Source organism: Cydia amplana, chromosome Z, assembly GCF_948474715.1.
Source record: "Cydia amplana chromosome Z, ilCydAmpl1.1, whole genome shotgun sequence".
NCBI lineage: Eukaryota > Metazoa > Arthropoda > Insecta > Lepidoptera > Tortricidae > Cydia > Cydia amplana.
In genome coordinates this window covers 33,282,678-33,307,250 of record NC_086096.1, presented here as the reverse complement: position 1 = coordinate 33,307,250, position 24,573 = coordinate 33,282,678, and the positions used below count along the sequence as shown (strand labels likewise).

The window sequence follows — 24,573 nt, the reverse complement described above, 5'->3', positions numbered from 1 at the left end:
TTTTAATCACTATCACTGCACCTTATAAAACAAAGTCCCCCGCCGCGTCTGTCTGTTTGTGTGTTTGTATGTTCGCGATGAACTCAAAAACGACTGAACGGATTTTCATGCGGTTTTCTCCTATCGATTCTTGAGGAAGTTTTGTGTATAATTTGTTAACCCGTGCGAAGCCGGGGCGGGTCGCTAGTGATCTGTATAATATCGAAGGACGTGCCACACAGCAAAAACTCGTTTTATAGACCTTGAAAGAGCGCAGAGGGCACTTATCAAGATTATGTATTTTAAGAAGGCCAGATTTTCCACTGATCTGTTATACCAAATCAGCGGAATCTTATCAGTTCGGAAATTGTACATCTTGCAGACCACTCTAAAAAAACATAAAACTCTCCCGTACAACCCAAACTACAAGAATAAGAGGCACAAAATATATATTGCTAAGGTGGTTAGGACTAAAACTAAATTAGCTAGATCACAGTACGTCACCACATCTCTGCACCTTTACAATATAATTAATAATTGACTAGATATTCACTCCAAACCGCATACAGAGTGCAAAAATGTTTTTATTAAATGGTTGGAAAGTAAAACGTATGATGAGACAGAAAATTTACTGAGATGAAGCTCACGCTCGACACACACCCACACGAACCCACCCATCCACCACACACACACGCACACACACACACACACACACACACACACACACACACACACACACACACACACACACAGAGAGAGAGAGAGAGAGAGAGAGAGAGAGAGAGAGAGAGAGAGAGAGAGAGAGAGGGAGAGAGAGAGAGAGAGAGAGAGAGAAGAACCCATAAATTTAATTGTTTATGAAATAAAATTAGCATAGACCTTAGCATTACCTTACCTCCGTAGGTACATAGACTTAGTTTTAGTTTAGGTAAAAAAAGTAGTGCTTCCTTTGTATTTCCGTTGTAATACTGTATACTATACTGTAATTTTGTGTAATTAATTACCTAGTTTAGTTTAATTTAATTGTATACCTAAGTACATTATGTTACATAGGGAAGAGCGGTGTTACCCAACACGAGCATATTTCTGCTTACAGGGTAGCTCCATCCCTTGGATCATAAATATGTGTATTTTTTTTAAATAAAGAATTTTGTATTGTATTTGTATTTTACGTCTAAATATTGTTTGTGCCATCCTAAAAATATATTTCTATAAATTTTAACTTCTTCTTTTCTTCATCTTAATTTTAAGCGGCTTACAAAAAACACCTACGTTCCATATTTCATTAAAAATAACATATTTATTACATTTCTATATTTGCATTCAACATACCATACATTATAATAATATAAGTACATGTAACCCTTTATTGGGTTGCTCACCTGCTCATATCTAGATTCCAAATTAAATGACTGTGACAAACGGACGGACGAACAGACGGACATGACGAAACTTATTACTTTGCCGGGGACATGTGGATAAAATGCAACTTTCTAATCACTTTTTTAACAATCAAGAGAGTCTTTACCAGCTGGTGAGGTGAAAAAATGGTTATCTATATCCAGGGAACAAAATGACTACGTTTGTATCGAGAAGCGGTCGGCCACTATCCTCTTAAGTTACTCTTAAGTTAACCATGGCATTATTAGGCTTTTATGGGTCGTTCTCGCATTTCGTGCAAATCGGTGTTTTCGGAAATTTACCAAAAATGTGGTGGCGTTTTCAAATATCTGTTAATGCAAGGTTGTAACATAGGGCCTAAAGTATATGTCTCTCCAATGAACAATTCTAAAAAGATATGTATTTTCTTTATATGTACAATTAACACCCAATTTTTTCATTCATCTCTACATGTAACGCGTGAAGATATAACTTTGACCTACATTTTAACCTTAAGATACTACAAATAGAAAATTCGTTGTTTGTTCAATAAATGACTTATTTAGTTATGTTTTAAATCGTATAATATTAGAAGCTAGAAATAAATAATAAAAACTATACAGCCTTATAAGTGTATGGTTCAAGTAATTTCTTCATTACCGACGCGAGAAATAGATTAGCTATATTTTGCTATATAGCGAGGGTATATAGCGCCTACCGCCGATGCAACACATTGTTCGTCAGTCAGTTGGCCGCGTGATCTCGTAGCGGACGCCCGTGTGCCGCTGTTAGCGAAAATATATACGATCTCTCGGGTCGGGAAGGAGTGTGGTTCTCGTTAGTCTTCATCGCCATCGCGTGATTTATACAGTAAGTAGCAAGTGTACATTATTATAATTATACGTAATGAAGTGTTTTAGTGTCCCCTTTCAGATGGTTTATTCTGCAAAATTAAGGTCTGATGCCAACTGATGTAGGCGACAAAAACTTCCAAAACTTCATTCATATCGGTTTCATTCACTTCTTTTCCTTCTAATTTTACTGGGAAAGGTAATGAATGACTTAAGAAGGTAATGATAATATATTCGAGGCAGTGCATTTAATGGAAAGAGGCTTAGTTATTATAAATATTACGTTGTTATAAACATTTAAAACTGTATATGATAATAGGGGAGCCCAACCGGGGAGCCTTTGTAGTCTAAGATGGTCGACCTTCACCGATATGTCTGACGGATGAAACTTACATATTATGAAAGAAAATATATTCCTGAACATAAATAAATAGGGTTGCTTAAAGAAATATGGTCAAAACTATGTTTAATTATTTTTTGAAAAAAAAAAAATTTTTCTTCAAATTTCACCGATCTGTCTGACAAACGAAATAAGTTCCAATGGAAAGTATACAACTTGTACAATATAAATCAACTAGGTTGCCTATCTTTTTCCGGTCACTATTATGTGGTTATAGGGTTGCTTGCGAAAATCCGGTCACAAATAAGGTTTGCCAGGCTTTTAAATAAAATAAGAAGGGAAGACTTTTAGCGATAACTCATAAACGGCTTAACTTATCAAGTTCGCTTTAATTTTGTTTGAATGAGTTTATTAAGCACTATTTTTATGATTTTTTTCCATATTTTTTGGATCGATTTTTCAAAAGTTAGAAGGAATAACCGTTTTTTATTCTTTCTAAATTATTATTTACGAATTGATTGACTTTATCAAAAAATGTTGTTTGCAAACTCCTATTTATTTTTAAAGACCTATCCGACGACACCCCACACTATAGGGTTAAAACGATAAAAAAAAATTGACATAGGTACAAAACGCGAATGATTTAAATATATTTTGTCTATGCTAATTTTTGAAAATTTGAAAACTATGTTTTATGTGATATGGTGCGCAGATGATCAAACCGACTTAACAAACACTTGGGGTTAACAATCTCGACTTATAATGATGATAAGTAAATGGTGAATGTACCATCTAGCTTGAACATTATAAGTTGAGATTGTCAACTCCAAGTGTATGTCAAGTCGGTTTGATCATCTCCGCAGTGCTTAAGACACATGTTTTTAATATTGTTGATTTTAATTGGTGTTAATTTTCTTGAAATACAGTTTTTTATATAAATAATAAATAAATAAATAAATAAATATTGGGGGACATCTTACACAGATCAACCTAGCCCCAAACTAAGCAAAGCTTGTACTATGGGTGCTAGGCGACGATATACATACGTATATAGATAAATACATATTTATATACATAGAATATGTTCGATTTCATAAGTTTGTTTCATTACCGTCCACTGATAAAATTACCATCTCGGCCGAATTCATTACCAGCGCGTAGTTCATTACCAGTAGCCTTATTAAATGAAAAGTAATAACGTTACAAAGGTGCCTTTAGCAGAAAAATGTTAATAAATGAATCCACAAATTGACGAAACTCAAAAGTTTACCATTTAAAACAAAAATTACAAATCGAGAGAATCTCACCGATTTGCACGAAATGAGAGAATGACCCTTATGTAGAACTTAGTATCCTTACTCCACCACCAAGTTGGTGGTAACTACATAGTAAGAATAAACCCCGATGAACGAAGTACGAGTACAATTTGATACTAGGTTAACGGTTTAACCGCTTAACCCCGGGTTAGTGGGATGGTGCAAGAAGGCCTTATTAATAAAACGTATTAATAATATTTTTATGTCTATTTCTGGCCACCTGTACAGTATTTATGTGTTTTTGTACCCTATAAATATTGTATTCTATGGTATTGTGTAATAGCTGAGTGTATTGTTACACAGCAGCCGTTTGCTACTCAACGATAGATGGCGCTCTAAACAAGGTCTATAATTAAATAGTATTCTAAAACGACTATAAATTTAATTATCTGGCTTATCTAGTTGGTTTCACAAATCTTAATATTCCCTTATCTTGTGACCTTATGTCAAAGAGTAGTAGAGTCTGTGCGGAAAGAGAAGAGTCGTGGAATGTATGGGGCACAATCTTGGCACAATACATTCCACGACTCTTCTCTTTCCGAACAGACTCTATGTATAATATATACTTATGATTTCCCTGATATTGAGTAAAACCTCTATTTTCGACTGGAATGAGTACAAAGAAAATGTGTCACTCAACGTCAATGCATGACAATTACAAAAAAAAAGTATTACAACCATTACAACAAATTTCTTAAAAGGATTACATTGTCTTTGTGTTCGATAGAAACTGTTTTTTTTTCTTCTTCTAAATTGCAGTTTAAATTGTTTTTTTTCCAAATACTGACGTGATTATAGTACGTAATCAACTATAGGTAAACCATTTTTATAAATCATCATGATTAGCACACATGGGAGCCAAGTTCACCGAGATGCGGACTCGTTCTTCCGCGACCCCGTGCAGCAGCGCTCGCAGCTCGTGTACGCCAAGGAGACCCGCGAGCGACAAGTCTTCATGGAAGACCTAAGAGAATATCGGCGGCAGCTTGAAAAACAAGCCATGAAGGCCATGAGAAAACTAGTCGGCCCGCGCTGGTACCAAGCACTCAGTGTACTGCAAAGAGAGGCACTCGATGGGTTAGAGTCGTCAGTTTACCAGGATTTACTTGAAGGGCGGCCCACTAGGACATCCCGCATAATCCATAGACTCGGTGTCTTTCCACCCCCAAAACCCATGGACTTGATGGATGCGAACTTCTACGGAGTTGATGACCCGAAAAAAATGTTGGCGCATTTATATTTCCTGTTCTACGGCCACTCGATCGAGGGAAAGCGGAATCGTTACTGTTTTAATGCCAAGCTAATTTTATCGGCTATATATTATTTGGGTTTAAAAAATTTGATCGAATTGTTGCGAGAAAAATTTAAACCAGATCAAAATGTGGCACCAACGCCACCAAAGCCAAAGCCTAAACGCCAACCGTCCCCTCCTTCTCCGTACCTGGAGAGATCCATAGTACCGTTATGGTATCCTGCTAGCCCCAAAAAGTTTACACCTCCTCCCCTGCCTAACTTAGATGAGATCAACGAACCATATGTGGACAACAACGAATACAGAGTTCGAGTAAAGCCACCGCCGCCTCCACCTTCACCGCCTCCCCCAAAACGCATTCCACGAGCAATTTGTGACGAATTGGCAGGCGTAATTAATATCGCGCCGAGCCAGGTGACCGCTGTTACGATGAAGACTACGATGAGTCAACGAAAGCATCAGAATCATAATGTGACACTTGAAGTTAAAAAGAAAAGTTATGGAATATGCATAACGCGTCCGGTACCCAAAAATTGCCGTCGCAAGCTTAAACCTCCTACGACTGGCGTAAACAACGGTCAGTACTTAATACAAGGAGTGTATACAGTTGGCCGGCGGACGGTATTCGTGGTTGGTAGCGTTTCTATACTGCCCGCAGAGGGCGACCTTATACACGGAGGATTCACGCAGTGTCCTACCGGCTACATGAACATACATCTCGGGTTCCGTGGCCACCCGGCACAATCTCCACCTGATCCATGCGACTGCAATGAAAAATGGCAGAACAAAATACTAAAATACGTCACAGAAAGCAAATGCTACTGCGCCCACAATTACGACTACGGCAACGAGGGCACTTTCCCACCGGAAGAGCTTCCTTATTTCCAAAAGCCGACGGCGGATGCACCGTATCAATTTAACTACCACACAATATTTGACATAGATGGAAAGCAGCTGTTAGTCAAAAAAGAAGTGAAAAAGATTCTGGAGGGGGATAGCGTGATAGGTTCAAAGAAAGATCTAGTAGTCAAAAAGAAAGAAAAGAAGAGGTCATCAAAGACATGTTTGGGTCAGAATCCGAAGCCCTCGCAGTATCTGAAGTGCGCCCTGCGAGTGCTGCGAGGCGTGAACGTGGCGGCGCGGCTGCCCGACGTGCACCTGGCGCCCGAGCTGGTGGCGTGGATGCGGCGCCGCATCGCCGGCCCGCCGGGCCCCGATCAGCGCGAGGCCTACCTGCGCCAGACCCGCAGACTGCACTGCATGCTCAACAACGTCGCGCCCAAGATGTACGGGCCCCTCTTTGCAAGGAACCACACCGAGTTCCGGGGCGCTTCTACCTGGACCCACAAGTTAACATTCAATGACAGATTTAATAAATACTCGTGCGAATACAGACGACAACTGTTCAAATGTTTCGCCAATATAAATAATATGTTCTGGCGGATCATGTTCCTCCCGGAGTTTCCCGACAAGAAGTTCCGCGAGATATTCTTTTCGTATATGTACGCGACGTCAGACGACTTGGTGCTGATGCGGCCGTACGCCACGTACGAGGCCCACGACCGCATGTTGCGCCTCCTGAGCCGGCGCATCATCTGCCTGCCCAAAGGCTACGAGCCGCCGCAGTGACGCGCACGCGCCGTGTGCCTCCCTCAACTATATGTACAGAGCCGGAGGAAATTCGTTTGGACTCATAATATAAACACATTTTGAATACTTTATTTGTTTATTTTATTACTAGACACAAAGAAAAACATCATAAACACGACAGTTTCCATTGATTTATTTTTATTACGTATTGAAAATGTAATGTTATTAAGGTAAACTGCTTAGACATTGACGTTCACTGGAGACATAGAGCAACTATTTAGATTGGCTCACGCAGCGCACTACGGTACTAGTTGAAAGCCCATAGGCGATTCTCTACGTAAATCAAGTAGGTACATAACAGATATTATTTGTGTAAATAGTAGACCTTTGTACCGCTGAATGAGACCCTTTCCAAACTATAGATTCCAAAATTAATATTGGCAATTTTAAATTCATTTACAATGAATATTTAGTTTATAAAAAATCTTACCATGTCATGGCCGTATTATAATACTCGGAAGGTGTTATAAAATATTTCATTATTTACTTATTTTATATGCCATCTACACAATATATACTTACTATCTAGAAAATATTATGATACAAGTCTTAAATTAGGGTAATTTAAAATAATAAAAATAACGTTTTATTGTAAATACAACACTATTGCTAGAATTAGTATTAGTAGTATGTACCTATAGATCTCTACAACGATAGCTATAATAGAACGCTTACGGATATTCAATCTTCTTTGGTATCAATGTTGCAGAACAAAACATAACAGGTCGCAGGTCGCAGACAGAACATCTAACCAGCTGAGAAGAATACTGATACGAAATCAAATAATAGTGTCATTAAAGCATCTCTTAACTAAACCTAATGAAACAACTTATAACAATGTAAAAAGATAATGGCAAAACGAACCGTGATTATTTATACAGGGATATAATTATATACAAATTGACCTCATTAGACAATTCAATCCCTATACCGGTAGCCGAATAATTGTAACGCGACAAGGCCATTCTTCCACCATCTATGCAACTGCTGTAGTTATGTTAGGTAAGTATTAAACCTTACCAACTATTTTAATCAGGCTTTCCTAGTCGGTGGAGAAATGAACTTAGCATACCAATATTACGCTATGGTCGTCTTTCAATTGTGCAACATTACATTCATATTAATCATATTAAAAAAATATAAAATATAGAATTATAAAAAAAAACATAAAATATCAGATGTAAAACAAGACGGACAGTGGAACGGTTTGTGCAAGAAGCTTTACAAGAAAGGTTTAAAATATAGAATATATACACATATATAAGTAGTAATAATTAAGAATAATGCCTCTAGGCTTATATTTGTTAACATGTTGTTAAGGATGGTATTCCACCCATTCAATTTCTTTGTCCAATGTGTATTGCGTCTCACATTTTGCTTAATGAGAAAGTGACACGCAATGACATTGGACAAAGAAATTGGACATGCGGAATAGCACCCTAACTCACACCATCACGGTGGCGCGCCGTAGGTAGGTACTCAACAACTCGACCGAACATTTACAGTAAGTACGGACAAGGACACGTATACCGATGCGAAATTACTATAACATGTATCATGTATGCATGCATTACTGAATTAAATGTGGTTAAATATGTATCTATGTATATGTAAAACGTTTACTCAATTTAAAGTTGTTTCGATATTTATCAACTTCAACAGTCAAATAGCAATTTATGATGGTTTTCAGTTCATTTCAAGCAATTCGGTGGATTAAACAAATAAATATATTCATCATTTTAAATCCGAGCCCTATATCTATAACTTTTATAAGACATTTAAAACATTAGACTAGTACGATTAATGTTCATAGACACGTAATTAAAAAAATCCTTTTCACTTACCACCATCATACGTTGACAGTCGATTATAATATTTTTCAAACTCGATGTTCAATGAAATTTTGTAAGATTTAGCGTTTTTAGGTTAGACAATGGTTATACATTATATGGAGATGACACCTATCATCTATATATATAAATGCACGTGTCCTGACTGATTGACTGACTGACTGACTGACTGATCAACGCAAAGCCGAAACTACAAATGCTAGAAAGTTGAAATTTGGACTCTAGGTTGCATTTATAAAACGTATAAGAGCTAAGAAGCGATTTTGAAAAATTCAACCCCTAAGGGGGTTAAAAAGGGGATGAAAGTTTGTATGAGGTTCAAGTTTTATTTTGAGCTAGGAAATTGAAACTTCGTAAAAATATATATTATTAAAATACAAGAAAACAAATTTCAGCGTTTTTGCAAATTCATCCCCTAAGGTGGTGAAAAAGGGGTTGAAAGTTTGTATGGAGATCGAAAAAAATTTTGAGTGCGGACTTGAAACTTTGTATATGGGTATATTATTAAAATACAAGAAAAGTAATTTAAAAATTCATCCCCTAACAGGGTTAAAAAGGGGTTGAAAGTTTTAATTCATTACAAATGCTTTGAAACTTCTTAGAAAGGCATAATAGCCGATTAGAAAAAAAAGTTATTGCAACGTTTTTGGAAATTCAACCCCTAAGGGGGTTAAAAAGGGGATGAAATTTCGTCTTGGAGTACAAATTTTATTTTAAGCTAGGAACTTGAAACTTTGCAAAAAGGTATTCAATTAAAATACAAGAAAACTAATTTCAGCGTTTTATAAAATTCATCCCCTAACAGGATTAAAAAGGGGTTGAAAGTTTGTATGGGGTTCAAATTTTATTTTAAGCTTGCAACTTGAAACTTCGTAAAAAGATATATTATTAAAATACAAGAAAATTAATTTCAGCGATTTTGAAAATTCATCCCCTAAGGTGGTGAAAAAGGGGTTAAAAGTTTGTATGGATATCAAACATGTTTTCGAGCGCGGGACTTGAATCTTTGTATTTGGGGTATATTATTAGAAGACAGGAAAAATAATTTCAGCGTTTTGTAAAATTTAGGGTTAAAAAGGTTAAAACTTTATTATAAGCTAGGAACTTCAAACTTCGTAAATGTAGTTAGGTAGTAGGTTTTATTAAATAGAGGACATGAAAATCTTCTAAGGGGTTTGAGAGGGGTTATATCGAGAACAATTTTAGTCAGTTAGGGGCTTGAAACTTCGTAGGTTGTGAAAGACAAGTCTCATGCGTTGTATAATATTAATAATTAACAAATGATCAACCGTCCTACTGCAATCTTTTGCTGCATAATGTTCTAAGCTGATGTAGAATATATAACCACCAATATACAAATCCACGCGTACGAAGTCGCGGGCAACAGCTAGTCCTATATACCCATCGAGTTTGAAAAATATAAAATAATAATTAAAGTTGATATTACTAGCAGGGATGTTGCGGATGCCGATTTTTTGACATCCGCGGATGCGGATGCGGATGCGGATTTTTAAAGGCTCACATCCGCGGATGCGGATGCGAATGCGGATGTCAAGATAGTACCATAAAAAACGTCAAATATTACATTTTAGTAATTTTTATTTCAAAAAACCGGGGCCAAGTGCGAGTCGGACTCGCGTTCCAAGGGTTCCGTACATTAAGTCCCACTCACGCTTGACTGCTCATTTCTAATAGGTTTTTTGGTTAATTACTAAATTACCTAGCAGTCTAGCACTTACGCCGATGCTAAGACGTTCCTGTACCGACTTGTTCCACATCCGCATCCGCATTAAATCCGCATCGATTTTATGCGGATGCGGATGCGGATGCGGATGTTGAAAATAATGCGGAAGTTCCGCGGTTGCGGATGCGGATGCGGATATTCGCAACATCCCTGATTACTAGTCATACGGCCAATAACGGTATGTGTTTCGGCTGTAGTAACTGGTAACATTCTTTACAAAAACCGTTTTAGACCGCATTAAAAAAAAAATTAAAACTTGCCTAATACCTATTTAAAACTTGAATGAACTTGTGTCTTAAGATGGATTTTTGTGAAAATATCTAATGTAGTTCTATATTTTAAATAGCCGAAGTTACAAATCATCAATTAGAAATCAACGCAACGCTTTGGTCAATGCATGTTGAAGTCCTTCTCTGACATAATAAACGCTGTCGGTAGCCTAGTCACCGAGTGGCATGCAAGTAATGAGACTGTACAGTACAGGCATAGAGAAAGAAATACATAGAGTGCTCACTCCATACATCAGTTTTAGTACCAAAAAGACTATTAGCATCTAGCATCGGTAGCGGAACTATCAGTACTGCTACTTGACAATAGATGTAGCACCGACCGGAAAGTCTTATGCTGTTGAGATAAGACTTTCCGGTCGGTGCTACATCTATTATCAAATAGCAGTACTGATAGTTCCGCTACTCGATGCTAGATGTGGACACTGAAATTAATAGTCTGAACTGATGTATGGAGTGAGCACTCTTGTCTTACTATATTTCTCTATGGTACAGGTTAGTGTGATTATATTTGTAGCTCCTGGTGGTTGTGCTGGTGCGCGGGGTGCGGCGCGCGCTGCTGTAGGTGCACTAGCGCGGACAGCAGGCGCGTGTTGGCCTCGTCGAGCGCGGCGATGCGGTGCTCCTGGGCCTCGATCACGCGCTGCTTGTGCGACAGCGCGGCCGCCATCTTGCGCTGCTCGCGCCGCAACTCCTCCTCCACACTGATCAACCTGACCACGTCACAAAGTCATTGGCGAATTTTTCAACGCGAATGTAAAGACTAATAGAGGAATTCTTTTGCAACTCTTACACTGATAAATAATTAATCCTTTAACCGCCAGAGTCGGATATATACGACATTACATATCCAGCTCATTTCGCCACAGTCTGATAAATAAGACAAAGATCTGATTTGGTTTTACAGCACATTTATAACTCATGTAACTATGCCAACCTTACTCTGCGTGGTACAATTACTGTCGGTGGCGACACGAGCACGCTCGATCAAAAATTGCTGGCGGTTAAAAGGTTAAAGGACTAAATTCTATTTCAAGAGCTTTTCTCATATACCAGACAGCTTTATCATAAAATCTTGAATGTCATTATAAATCGAAAATATGCATAATTTCAAATCAGTTAACGATTTATATATACGAAAACAAATGGAAACATTTCCTCAGGCTAAAAAAAGGATTTTTAAGAGAGGATTTAAGGATCGTAAACTTCGTTACTTACCTGGTGATAATAGCTTTCATCTTGGTGTCGGAAGTGTCCTGGCCGGGCTCGGCGGGGCCCAGCCTCCCGCGCAGCAGGTCCACGGAGTTCTTTAGCCGGTCGATCTCTCGCTCGTACTGGGAATATAATATCATATAATAATTATTAGTAATGACGTTGTACGTGAATCTAATGTTTAAGTTCTTGCTACAGAATGCAGCCTACGAATCAATAGGGGGCGTGCATGAACTGTAGAGAGCAGCACAGGAGCCCCCTGTTTAATCGCGCGTAAAGTAAAAGTCAAATTTAAGCATCCAATGCCCACAAGATGGCAGAACTTACAATCTAAGATGCACAAGAAAACATACGCGAACTGTAGAGGGCAATACTTGCTTTGACGTGTAGTGTCATTGTCACAGTCAAAGTATTGTTTATGTTTCCGATTCAGGCCACAAGATGGCAGACGCTCTAACGCGCACGGAAGCGCCCAGAAGTTTTTTTTTGTAATTATTTATTTTAAAATAGTTATCTATAAGGATGTTTAGTTTACCTGTTCGATGGTCCTGTGATGCTTGTTGCGGCGGCGTCCTGTGGTGCTGTAGAGCGTGTCTTCCAGGTCGTCGGAGCTGTCCGTGAGCTCCCGCGCCGACTCCAGGCTCAGCCGCCTCTGCAGCTTCTCTCTGCCGGGCTCGCGGACCTCGCGAGCCTCGCGCGGCGCCTCCCGCGCCTCGCGCCCGGCGCGCTCGCTCGCCTCGCTCGAGTGAGACTCTCGACTAAAGACCATTCGGGAAGGCGATTCCCGCCTCTGGTAATACTCCTGGTGCCTGTCCAGGTCCTCGTTCAAACGACTGCTCGACATCTTAGCCGCTGAATACGCGCGATCAAGGGGATAGTTAGTTTCGGACGCGGCGTCGCCGAGCGAATATTTCTCTGGAGAGACTTTCAAATTGTCCATATTGCTCAACGCCTTCTGACTCCGTGAGATCTGTAATCGGTACATCTCCTTGTTGACCTCCTCGACATTGGACTCGGAGCGGCTCATGGGGTAGCCCTCGGTGGAGATGTGGTGGGGCTTGCTCTCGTAGAGTGACTCGCCGCGCTGACCGAAATGCTTGTAATTCGGTGGGTTTTGGTTAGTGGAGTAGGAGAGCATGGGATTGGTGCGCGGCATGCGCGTCTTGCTGCTCTTGCGCAGGCTCGGCGAGTTGCTGGAGGACTCGTCGTCGCGCACGCGCGGCGAATGGCTGTGATTGCTCCTTTGGTATACGTCTTCGTAATTACTATCTCTGGTTATCTTTCGGTGGGTATTGTTGCGGTTCTGGTGATCGTAGCTTCTACCTTCGTCGTTGAAGTTTGTAGAACCCTCCTCGGAGTTAGTTTCCACGTTGTCCGTGCTCAGAACCTCCTCATCTATCGATGAACTGGACGAGCCACAGGGACATCGCTTGGAATTCCTGTTCTCATTGGTTTTCTTCTTCTCCGAAGTCTGACGGCTGTCCTCCATGTTGTAGACGGGATTTGTGAACACGAGCGGAGCCATCTTCGAGTTCGCGCTCGTGTTGGTCTGCGCGGCGTCAGGCATCGTAAAGTTCTGGATGCCGTATTTTTGGATGTCGTACTCTATTTTCTGTTGCACTTGGCTCTTTGGGTAGAACTTGTCGTTCTTATTGTCGTAGTAGTGCTTGTCCCTCTGCTTCTGGTAGTTAAGTTGCGAGTACCGGCTCATTGGCTGGCCGCCGTTCTCGTAAGGTGGATGGTGATGGGCGGCGTTTTCTACGGGACTAGAACTTTGGCTGTAGGTGGCTATGCTTTGATACCCGGAGCTGGCGACGTTCGAGAGCCCGCTGATAGAGACGTTCGATCCGTTATTAGCATATCCTTTATTCCCATTAACGACAACATTGTTGTTGTTATTCGACTGGGTTTGTGACAATGTCTTCTTGTTCATAATAAGTTTCTCGTCGACGATATCAGAATCGTCGGCGTATTTCAATAAGTCTGATAACTCCTCGAGAGTGGCCGTGTCCCTCATGAGATTTTGCATGTCATTGGAGCAATAATTGTGGTTAATGTTGTCGGAGCTGGGCGACCGCTCGGTGGCGTTGTAGTTGGCGTTGTGGAAGTGAGTGGATTGATAGTTGCCGGGTTTGTAGCCCTGCATGCGGCGCTCGAGGCTCTCGCCGACGCCATTATTAATGCCTTTGGGGTACTGGTCGGAACCGAATCCTATCTGGACGACTTTAAGGTTGACGCAATGTTCCTGGTTGTTGTACTGCGAGCTATAGCGGTCGGGGTTGACGTTTTGAACGGGGCTAGAGGCGTACACGTTTCTGGGGAGGGTGGCGGAGCGGAGGTTGGCGGGGGATTTCATGCCGGCGTACGCGCCTTTGTACTTGGAATCCTCGGCGTTGGATTTGGAGGGGCTTATGTTGAACTGCACGCCGCTCTTGGGCATTATAGGGGAGCTGTGAGCGAAGTTGTTCTGGCCGCTGGAGGGTTCCGCGGGCTTGTTGGTGGGGGTGGTGCAGGTGGGGTCGTTGAAGCGGAAGATGTTGTCGGCGACGTGCGGCGTGACGCCGTTGTCGCTGCTCGCGAGTCGCTTGCTCAGCTCGTCCAGGATGTCTTGCAACGGCTCCAGTTCCTGTAACAAATTTGGAATACACAAGTGTCAATTAAAAGCTTAAGCTTATGAAAGATTACCGATTTGGAATTATTAGAAAGTAACTTTTGGGCGTAGAGAAAAAAATAGATAGATTGCTCACTCCATACATCAGTTTTAGTACCAAAAAGACTATTAGCATCGAGTAGCGGAACTATCAGTACTGCTACTTGACAATAGAAGTAGCACCGACTGGAAAGTCTTATGCTCTTAAGATAAGACTTTCCGGTCGGTGCTACATCTATTGTCAAGTAGCAGTACTGATAGTTCCGCTACTCGATGCTAAATGTAGACACTGAAATTAATAGTCTAACTGATGTATGGAGTGAGCACTCTTGTCTTACTATATTTCTGTATGTTTTGGGTAATCAAATTTATTGTCCAAGCACGAGCTCTATGCATTTTCGGTTTGAGGAAACAGAAGAGTACGCACGCTATATGCCAGGCACTCAGCGCCGGAGCGAATAGAATAGAATAGATTCGGTGTCCGCCTCCAACCGCTTCCACGGAGCTCTGCGAGTCTGCGACGCCGAGAAGCATTTGCTGCCTTCACAGACAAGACATCCTCTAGACTGAGCATAGTAACGCTACCCCCTCTGCCACAAATATACGGTAGTTTTATTCCATCTTCGAGTCAAAGTATCAGAATCCCATGCCGTGATTGGTCCGTGTCTTTGAACGGACCAATCACGCACGGGATTCGCTCACCTCCTCCCCCGCACCCCAGTATTTTTGGCAGCATCGGTTTCATGAAATAATTGTTCTAAACTCCGTCTAGAGGATTCCTAGTCTATGGCTGCCTTCTTATGCTTGACCTTACAGTCGAGTGATAATGAGTATATTACCTGAGTCCTCCCGCCAGGCAGTTTAGGCAGGCTGTCGACCAGCAGCGCGTGCAAAGTCGCCAGTTGCTTGCCCAGGTCCACGTGCGGCGCCCACTCGGGGTCCGCGTCCACCGCTTCCACGGAGCTCTGCGAGTCTGCGACGCTGAGAAGCATTTGCTGCCTTGTATGCTTGACCTTACAGTTGAGTGATAATGATTATATCACCTGAGTCCTCCCGCCAGGCAGTTTAGGCAGGCTGTCGACCAGCAGCGCGTGCAAAGTCGCCAGTTGCTTGCCCAGGTCCACGTGCGGCGCCCACTCGGGGTCCGCCTCCACCGCTTCCACGGAGCTCTGCGAGGCCGACGAGTTGCGGTTGCTGCCCTCCTGCGCTTGCTCTTGAGGACGCATCTGGAATAATTACGTGACGCCTTAGGCCTCGATCTTTGGCGCCGGATAGCGATTCGTTCTATAGACGTGTTGGCAGTTAGGGATAGGATAGGGACCTGACTTGGCGGTGGGCTTTTAGGTTAAGTAATGTATTCCTCTCATACAATTGTCCTAATATTGAGAAAGTTTATTTATTTATTTTAGTACCTAATGAATGATAGTAGTGATGATGATGATGAGTGAGTGATGATGGTGGTAATGATGATGATGATGATGATGTTAATGATAATGATAATGATATGATGATTTATTTATTTTAGTGATGATGATAATATGAGTAATGATGATGGTAGAGAATGCCATTTGGCATTAAGTCCGCCATTTGTACATTGTTGTATATATTTTGTGCAATAAAGTTTAAATAAATAAATAACCGTTGCCTTTTTATCATTTCTAGCCCAATCCCTCTGGCGAATGAAAGAAGGCTTGTGCCCAACAGTGGGACATATATAGTCTTAATTATTATTTATTATATCATTTATTTATCGTTATTCTTCATTTGCCTAATTGAAACTAATACCTACACCTAGGTTTGTCTTAATATTTGACAGATATAATTTTAAAGTTTCTCACCGAAATAGATCTAAGGAACGCCTTCATATTAGGCGCCTCTTGTTCAAGGAAGTCATTGAGGAACTCCATGAACGCCTCCTTGCCCTGGAACCGTGTGAAGTTCGCCAGTGTCTGCAGGGTCTTGGCAACTAGTGTCAGGTTACGGGCGGCTCGCTCATTAGGGTACTCTGGAAACCAATATAATCTTTTAACAAACCAAGTAGTTCACACATATACGGATAGATGGCGTTGTAATCAAAGTATCTGAAACAACTTGGTAACAACGAAAATGTTCTTACCGTGAGTAATCCCAAATAGACTTGGAGACAGAATTGCAGGGCAGAGGAAGCGGAGGAATATGGACGCACTTATCAAGTTGTCCGAAATGTCCTCTCGGCCCATCGCAATCAGTCTGTAAACAACGCAAATGAACCGCATGAGGCGCCATTTATTGACGAGTAGCATAACTATTACAGCGACTAAGTCGATTTGCGTTTCGTATATCACGTACAACCTTTTGTTGGCAATGTATCTCAATACGTGACTAATACGTGACGTAATGTAATATAAAGGGTTTAATTCTCTTGAACTCACGATTTTTATTTAGAGATAGGAAATGAAACAGATTGAGGATATTTTAATAACTACACATTGTATTTCGCAGTAGTGTTTAAAGCATTAAAAACAACAGTATGATAAATATAAAAAAAAAAACAATTTCGCAAGGCTAGCAGACAAACACAAGTGAACACAGTTTAGATTATACGCTTTCGCACAAACATTGCAAGAAATAAAAATCCATCGCTTAGTCATCCCAAAGAATTAAGAGTAATAAATCGTAACGTACCGTTTATTATTTTTGTCTTCTTCAGGGAAACCAAGTTCTTCAATCTTCCAAGCTTCGTTTCTTCGGTCCCGGGCGGAGCTTAGGTGCAAAGTATTATGAATGAGACATACCTCTCGCGGAAGGTGGCGAAACAGTCCCTGAGGGGTGGGGGGAACCGTGGCGCGGAGCCGGCTATGGCCCTCCAGGCTAGAGTGACCGCGTCCCTGAGGGCGGTTTGTTGCCGACGCAGGGCTGCGCCGCTGCCGGCACGCAAGGGGTCCACTTCGCATTCGGCCGCGCCGGGACCGGCGGCCGCTGCCACCGCTTCGCTCAGTGTGTCCTGTTGATACAAGAGATTACATGTGTCCATCTGATCTCCGATTACATGTCCTGATCAGGGATGTTGCGGATGCCGATTTTTTGACATCCGCGGAAGCGGATGCGGATGCGGATTTTTAAAGGCTCACATCCGCGGATGCGGATGCGAATGTCAAGATAGTACAGTAAAAAACGTCAAATATTACATTTTAGTAATTTTTATTTCAAAAAAACGCCCAAGTGCGAGTCGGACTCGCGTTCCAAGGGTTCCGTACATTAAGTCCCACTCACGCTTGACTGTTCATTTCTAATAGGTTTTTTGGTTAATGACTAAATTACCTAGCAGTCTAGCACTTACGCCGATGCTAAGACGTTCCTGTACCGACCTGTTCCACATCCGCATCCGCATTCAATCCACATCGATTTTATGCAGATGCGGATGCGGATGTTGAAAATAATGCGGAAGTTCCGCGGTTGCGGATGCGGATGCGGATATTCGCAACATCCCTGGTCCTGATATACGTATTTACAAGTGAATTGCTTTTGGAATTCAAATACCTACATCAGGCACAGCAGCTTATGACGACTTCAGTTTGTTTTACAGTACAATTGTATACTTAATAATTACACATTATACTATGGTATAATACCGCTTCCGTTTTTATTTCCATGACCATTTTTATGTATGTACAGTCACATATTTTAATTTATGACCCATTTTCGTACCTTGTCACAGTGATAATCAATATGAAAGTCGCTAGAGACAGTGGCGGATTTGCAGTCTTTGCCGCCCTAGGCTCCAGGCCTTGTAGCCGCCCCTTTCTCAGCATCAGCACCCATCATATTGACTACATTTAGGTCAGGCGACGAAAAGGTGTAGAGGGAAATGCTTGGGACACATTTTTAACTTAGTAACTCTATTTGGACTCGTTAGGAGGTGAACATATCAAAAGTCCCCTTGAGCGGGGGTAGGTAGGAGGGTTTGGTTGAAGGTCCCATTTTTCGGGTTTTTGCTTATTATATCTCAGTAACTATGCGTCCTTGTGACAAATTCATTATACAAAATCAAAGCTAATTAAATTTGCTACAAGTTTTATACAGTCGAGTCAATCGAGTTTTTCGATAGGTATTTTGTTTAGTTTTTGAGAAATCCGCTCTCTGTAATTTTGCATTAAATTTCCTTCAATACATAATATGTAAATATTTACGGTACAACAACCTATAAGATTTTAACAGTGTATTCCTGTAGGGCTAAGATGGTCGGTTTTTTATGATATCATGCCTGTCACGTTCTAACAAGTATGTAAGTGCGAAAGTGACGCATAACATGACAAGTGATAAAAATGCGACCATGATATCGCCGCTGATCATATTTAATTTAAAGACTAAAATGTCCTATAAACTTTTCTGGAACTCGCCTAGTTTCAGAATTATTACCAATTAAAAACAAAACATCTAAAATGCATTTACGGTGGCGATGTTGCCACTATGCGACGTAGTTTACATATTATCCTTATTGATAAATGTCAGAAAGTAGTAACGTTTTGCAAAAAAAAAAATAGGTTTTACGAAAAAAAGCAAATACTTGTTCATTTTAAGTGACAGTTTTACCAATAACACTTATTTTTTATGTACAAAAACATTCAAAAAATCTAAAAAGAACCATAAGAAAATCTTTTTTTTGCCAAAATTCACCTATAAACGCTCATATACATAACATTTTTTTTTCCTTATTTTGGCCTCCAGCGAATTCCAGAGAAGTTGAAAGGACATTTTAGTCATTTAATATGATCAGTAATAAACTGTTAAAATTTTTCGGGTTCCTTTCCTCGTCAATATTATTGAAGAAAATTTAATGCAATATTTCAAGAGCCACTGCGAAATCGACGCCACAGTCGCGTTCGGGGCTTCGTGCCGCGATTCGCATACAAGTGTAGAGGGCCCTCAAGATATCGAAAAGCTTGACTGAGTAAAACTTGTAGCCAAAATCAGGTTTCATTTTGTATAATGATCATGTTTGTCGTTAGAACGCATAGTTTCCGAGATATAAGCGAAAAACCGAAAAATGGGACCTTCAAACCCCCCTCTTTCCCCGGCTCAGCAAGGGCTACGGCCGGGGACTTTTGATATGTTCACCTCCTAACTAGTTCAAACAAAGTTACGAAGTCCAAAATTGTGTTCCAAGACTTCCAAGCATTTCCCTCTATGGGTACCTTTTTTGAGAATTCGTTGCCTAATTTTGAATTATTTCTTGTTATAATCAGCGAATTTTTTGTCACAATTTGCCGCCCCTAATATCTCGCCGCCCTAGGCTCGAGCCTACTGTGCCTTATGGGAAATCCGCCACTGGCTAGAGACCTCATGCTATTGTCACTGTGCTGTGACAAGGTACAAAAATGGGTCATAAATTAAAACATGTGACTGTACAGTCAGGAAAACTATTAGCTTAGCACCCCTTCATACAAAATATGTACGCAGGAGTGCTAATCTAATAAATTTGCTGACTGTAATTCGATGCTGACAATCAAATACACTACTTCCCGTACTTTTGAAACTTTTTTCTTTAGGTACTGTGTTTAAATTATAACTAAAGAGATATTGGCTATGTCAATCACCTGAAAGCGCACCAGGGACGCTCTCAGCGGTAGAAAGCAGTCGCTGTGGCCGAAAACTGCTAGGAGATGATGATGAAAGAGATAAATACATTCATAGTTCATACAATCAACATGAGTACATGACTTTGCACGTTCTGGAACTCTAGCGACCCTAAAAACATACCTGCAGATATTGATCGCCGACGAGTTTCAAATATGCCTCCATGCTCTTGGTAGCCAGCGAGTTGCCTCGAAAAGTGAGCGAATGGTCGCCCGTCCTGCGCACGTCCAGGGCTACCACATCGGCCAAGTAGCGGGGCGCCAGGCCCGCGCCGGCCATGCACAGGACCAGCGCGCAACCGATGTCCTCTTTAGCCTTTACGCCTAATAAAAACACAGAAGAAATTGAATTCAGTGATCAGTTAGCGCCTGGGTGGATCAACTATTTCTTGTTATTCTGTCCGGTGAGACAAGAGACAATAGTAGCATAGTTTGTTAGAAGTCATTGTACACCACCTTCTTCTGACACGCTTGGTAGACGACCCTCAATGGAAAGGGTGTGATACTTTTCACAAAAAAGCGTGTTTTGTGAATTTAAATGCCTAACAATCAGGTTTTAAAGAGTGACCCAGGAGAACGTAACCATGGCAACGAGTGACAAGAAAAAGTTGATTCACCCGCCTGCACTAAATGTTTCGGGAGTTTATTTTAATGTAGCAGTAAAACTGAGGGTCTACCGCGAACCACGTTCGACATGTTGCCGCCCTGTCACACTTACGTACGAAATTACAAGTGCGACAGAGATGCAACACGTCGAACGTGGTTCGCGGTAGGCCCTCTGATCCCGAATAATATGTTTTTGCTGGTCGTATTTACAAGTGATTTGCCAGTAGTTCTGAATTGAGTGTAGTAACTCGTTGACAGAGGGCGCTGATTTCAATGCTTCTATGTAACATATTTGCCGGCAGATGGCGCTACCATACACAAAGTCAGCTTATTAATTAATGCATGATGCTGTTTTTAACCGGTTACAACGTACGGTTAAATTATAGTAATTTGTAGATTGTTGTATTTGTGTGTGACATATTCAATGTTTTTTTTATACGAGTAAGATACAAGTTGCCTCTCTTTGGAGTCTTTATAGTATTAAATGCTGTATACAGATTTATATTATAGGGTGTTTTAAGGGTTTGACAGTACATTTAATTTTATTCAAGTAACCACTATTTGTTTAGCGCATCACTTACCAATATGCGGTTCCAGATATTCGCATAGCCTCTTGTAATTCCTCTTGAGATAGTCCAGGAACCTGGCGTAATGGTCGAGCGGGAGCACGTCCACGCTCTGGTAGCGGCACTTGATGCGGAGCGCGGGGGCGGGGGGCGGCGGGGCGCGCCCCCCCGGGGACTGCGGCTTGTCGCCCCCGGAGAGGGGGTACCAACGCTCGTTGAGGTATCGGGAGGATACGTCGTCGACCGGGATGCGGACTGTGCCTGGAGTAGGGTTTCACATTTAGGACAACGGAATGGCGTGCAACTGTTCATAAAAGAGGAGACCAGTACGAGCAGCGGCGTTTAGAAGACCTGGATGCTAAGCGCCATCTCCGTAAGACGCGACCGAAGCCCTCGTATACCTACACCTACAACTCAGCCGGCCAGCTCCATTGCGGACCGTGTAATCGTATTTTCAAAACCAAGTTTGGCTTCGCAAGTCATGTCCGAGCATTCCATGTTCTTGATTAATCAGTTGGAGGAGTCGCCGTCGTCGGACACGGCGGGGAGGACTATATATATATATATATATAATATATATATATATATATATATATATATATAAATGAACTCTTGCGGCCCAGAGGCCAATGAAAAGGTCTCCAATTCCAGTTGCTATTTTGAAACATTTTGACAAATCAAAATTGCATTTGTCTTGGCAACATCATCAATGTCTACCTACTGTAACCCGCCCCGGGGTGGTACCGATGCAAAAGTGTCCATCATGCTCACCGCGTTATAGCGTTAGATTGCGATGGTCAACCCTTGCATTCAAGTAATCGGTATAAAAACCTCCATACGAACTCGTTTGCATTGCTCGCGAGTGTACCTACGGCCTATACAAAAGTTGGTGGATACTATAGTCCATACTGTTAACTATAATTTAAAAACCTTATTCCAAATGCATAGCATCTACCGATATTCAGTTAACGCTTGGGTCACGAAACGCGAGCTCAACGCTGACGCCGACTGCGACTGGACTGGCAACATTGGTAAAAAAAGTATTGAGCAGCGTGAGTCGGCATCAGTATTGAGCGTGCACGCTCCGAGCGTGCGTTCTGTGGCTGTAGGGTAAGTGTAGCTGTTAGTACTAACCGACAAGCGCGTGTTTGTCCCGCTTGCGGCTGCGCCGCTCGGGCTCCCTATAAACGTTGACGTTGATCGCGCGCACCGCCTGGAGCCCGGTGAACTCGTACACCTCGCCCCAGAAGCACAGCTCCGACTTCAGTTTCGACGATGATCTGTACATGATAAAGGATTTATTAGTAAAACTTTCGCAAACAATGTTGTACCAGTTCCCACATTAAGATATTAAGGTGCATCCAGGCTCCTGATTAATCTCTCTGACAATTGACGCCTGATGTTGTCAATTCACCGTACATTGCTCGTCCAACAAGTAAATATTGAGGCTATGTACCATCATTAGTATCCGACTCAGAAATGTACACGAACTCGTCAGAGTCAGGTGTCAATTGGCAGCGTGGTGAAATAGGGCCAGATAGCGCGCCATTCGCTAACATTTGTGAAAGGATCGCTAACTGCTCGAGTGTATTCGCTAAATGTGGACGACCTTTTTAGAAATATCCTTCGAGTTTTAGAAATAAGTACTATAATTTATCCATAGTACTATCTGTATTAAAAACTCATAACTAAAAAGTTTTTGGCCCAGTTATTTCTACGAGTTGCTTTATCCGGTTTTATCTGATTGTATGATTGTCCATGACTATTACTGGCGTCTTCACCTTGCGTGGTTAGGATTCGATAGCTGTGGAAGTGCAACTCACCTCGCGTAAAGCGTGTCGTCGAGCAATATCTCGCAGTAGTAGCGCTTCTTGGGCGGAATCGCCTTGGCCTCGAGCAGCCACAGTTTCACCGAGCGCTCGCAGCGCCGCGTGCGCATCTCGTCGGGCCGCGCGGCCTGCCGCAGACTACACATACACAACACATCATATATTATAAACTGAAATATATGACACTTTCCAAGGAAAAAGTAACCAAGTACTCCAGTGGCCAAAACCACATTTATAAATTTGATAGATTTGTTCCCTAGTTGTAATAAATGTACTAGTTTATAGTAGTTTCTAGGAAATGTAAACGCAGATATCTTAAGTTCATATCATGAGCTAGGTACGATGCACACTAAAACCTCGTTAGCGTATCCACTCGGTAACATTGTAGTGAGAACCCAGCTTTGGATCTGCGGCGAAACGTCGAGACATTTTATCTGGATCGAGTTAGTAAGGCGAGTTTGTAAGGCGTATAAGCCAAAGGCAAAGTCCGGCTTTGTAAAAGGCCAGTGTACTAGTAGCAGTACAGACTAAGCTCGTAAGTACAGGTAACTTCTTAATAAATTAAAATTTAATAAGCGTAGGCATACATAAGGCTTAAGGCTGCAAATCGCCATGAGTCCGAGCCACTCCTAGCTAGTCTAATACTATACACTTTATAGCCTTAAGCGGCCACCAACCACGGTAGGTACGTAGGTTAGACCTGTCGTCAGAACCGATATTAAAGGGGCCCACTGATTAACAGTCCGCCGGACGATATCGGCCTGTCAGTCGTTCGGAGCTGTCAACTTTTTGTTCTAACAGGCCGATATCGTCCGGCGGACTGTTAATCATGCAGTGGGCCCCTTAAGAATGATTATATTTTGCTCGATTACAGTAACAATAGGCCATCCGTAGGAATAATTTATTATTATAACTGGCCGTCGATTAATATTACTGAATGTTCTTAGACACTTAAAATAAACATTGCGAATTTACGTCCATTCCAGCGGTTCTACCGATGCATTCCGCAGATATTTTAAATTCAAATCTTACCTGTAAATCCAACGGTCACGTTCCTTTCTCGAGGCGCACGCGAAATATCGAGGAGCGCGATTCTCAGCGCTTAGGGCGAAGCAATGCGGCCGGCCTAGCACCGACGAGTGCAATGCACGTATTTCCACCTGGATAACAGATGCATATGTTACGCGAATCCACGAAGGGGTGTGTTAACCCGGTATAACCAAACGTTCTAGCTTTGAATTTGCAAACATTATTAAGCTACTCCACAAACTATGTACATTGATATCACAACCAAATTACCGTATCTCAATACATATAAGACATTTTATATTAGCAGTTATTTTTCAAGTTCAGTAAATAAAATGTGATATAATATAACTAATACATATTATAAAAGAAAACCGAAAATCTTTATACGTTTGCTTACACAAATGAAACTAATGATAT

At 41.5% G+C, this 24,573-nt stretch overlaps 2 protein-coding genes across 2 annotated transcripts in view; one reads left to right on the top strand and one right to left on the bottom strand.

Moving 5' to 3' along the window:
- Positions 1-4,668: 4,668 nt before the first annotated feature.
- Positions 4,669-6,750, top strand: LOC134660874 (uncharacterized). Its single transcript, XM_063516718.1, has one exon. The coding sequence runs from the start codon at positions 4,705-4,707 to the stop codon at positions 6,745-6,747; it is 2,043 nt and encodes a 680-aa protein (XP_063372788.1). The 5' UTR covers positions 4,669-4,704; the 3' UTR covers positions 6,748-6,750.
- A 4,400-nt stretch (positions 6,751-11,150) lies between these two features.
- LOC134661598 (ras GTPase-activating protein raskol) overlaps positions 11,151-24,573 on the bottom strand; it is a 149,916-nt gene continuing 136,493 nt past the window's right edge. The window contains exons 8-19 of the mRNA XM_063517738.1: positions 24,160-24,287; positions 23,122-23,265; positions 22,433-22,578; positions 21,314-21,559; positions 20,251-20,450; positions 17,286-17,494; positions 16,628-16,740; positions 16,350-16,516; positions 15,555-15,737; positions 12,397-14,487; positions 11,868-11,983; positions 11,151-11,362 (exon numbers count right to left, since the gene is read on the bottom strand). Coding sequence (XP_063373808.1) covers positions 11,155-11,362; positions 11,868-11,983; positions 12,397-14,487; positions 15,555-15,737; positions 16,350-16,516; positions 16,628-16,740; positions 17,286-17,494; positions 20,251-20,450; positions 21,314-21,559; positions 22,433-22,578; positions 23,122-23,265; positions 24,160-24,287 — 3,951 coding nt within the window. The 3' untranslated portion in view covers positions 11,151-11,154. The remainder of the gene's footprint in view (positions 11,363-11,867; positions 11,984-12,396; positions 14,488-15,554; positions 15,738-16,349; positions 16,517-16,627; positions 16,741-17,285; positions 17,495-20,250; positions 20,451-21,313; positions 21,560-22,432; positions 22,579-23,121; positions 23,266-24,159; positions 24,288-24,573) is intronic.

What these genes read in the sequence shown, in the direction of transcription:
- LOC134660874 (XM_063516718.1), top strand. Translation starts at nt 4,705, where the DNA reads ATGATTAGCACACATGGGAGCCAAGTTCACCGAGATGCGGACTCGTTC.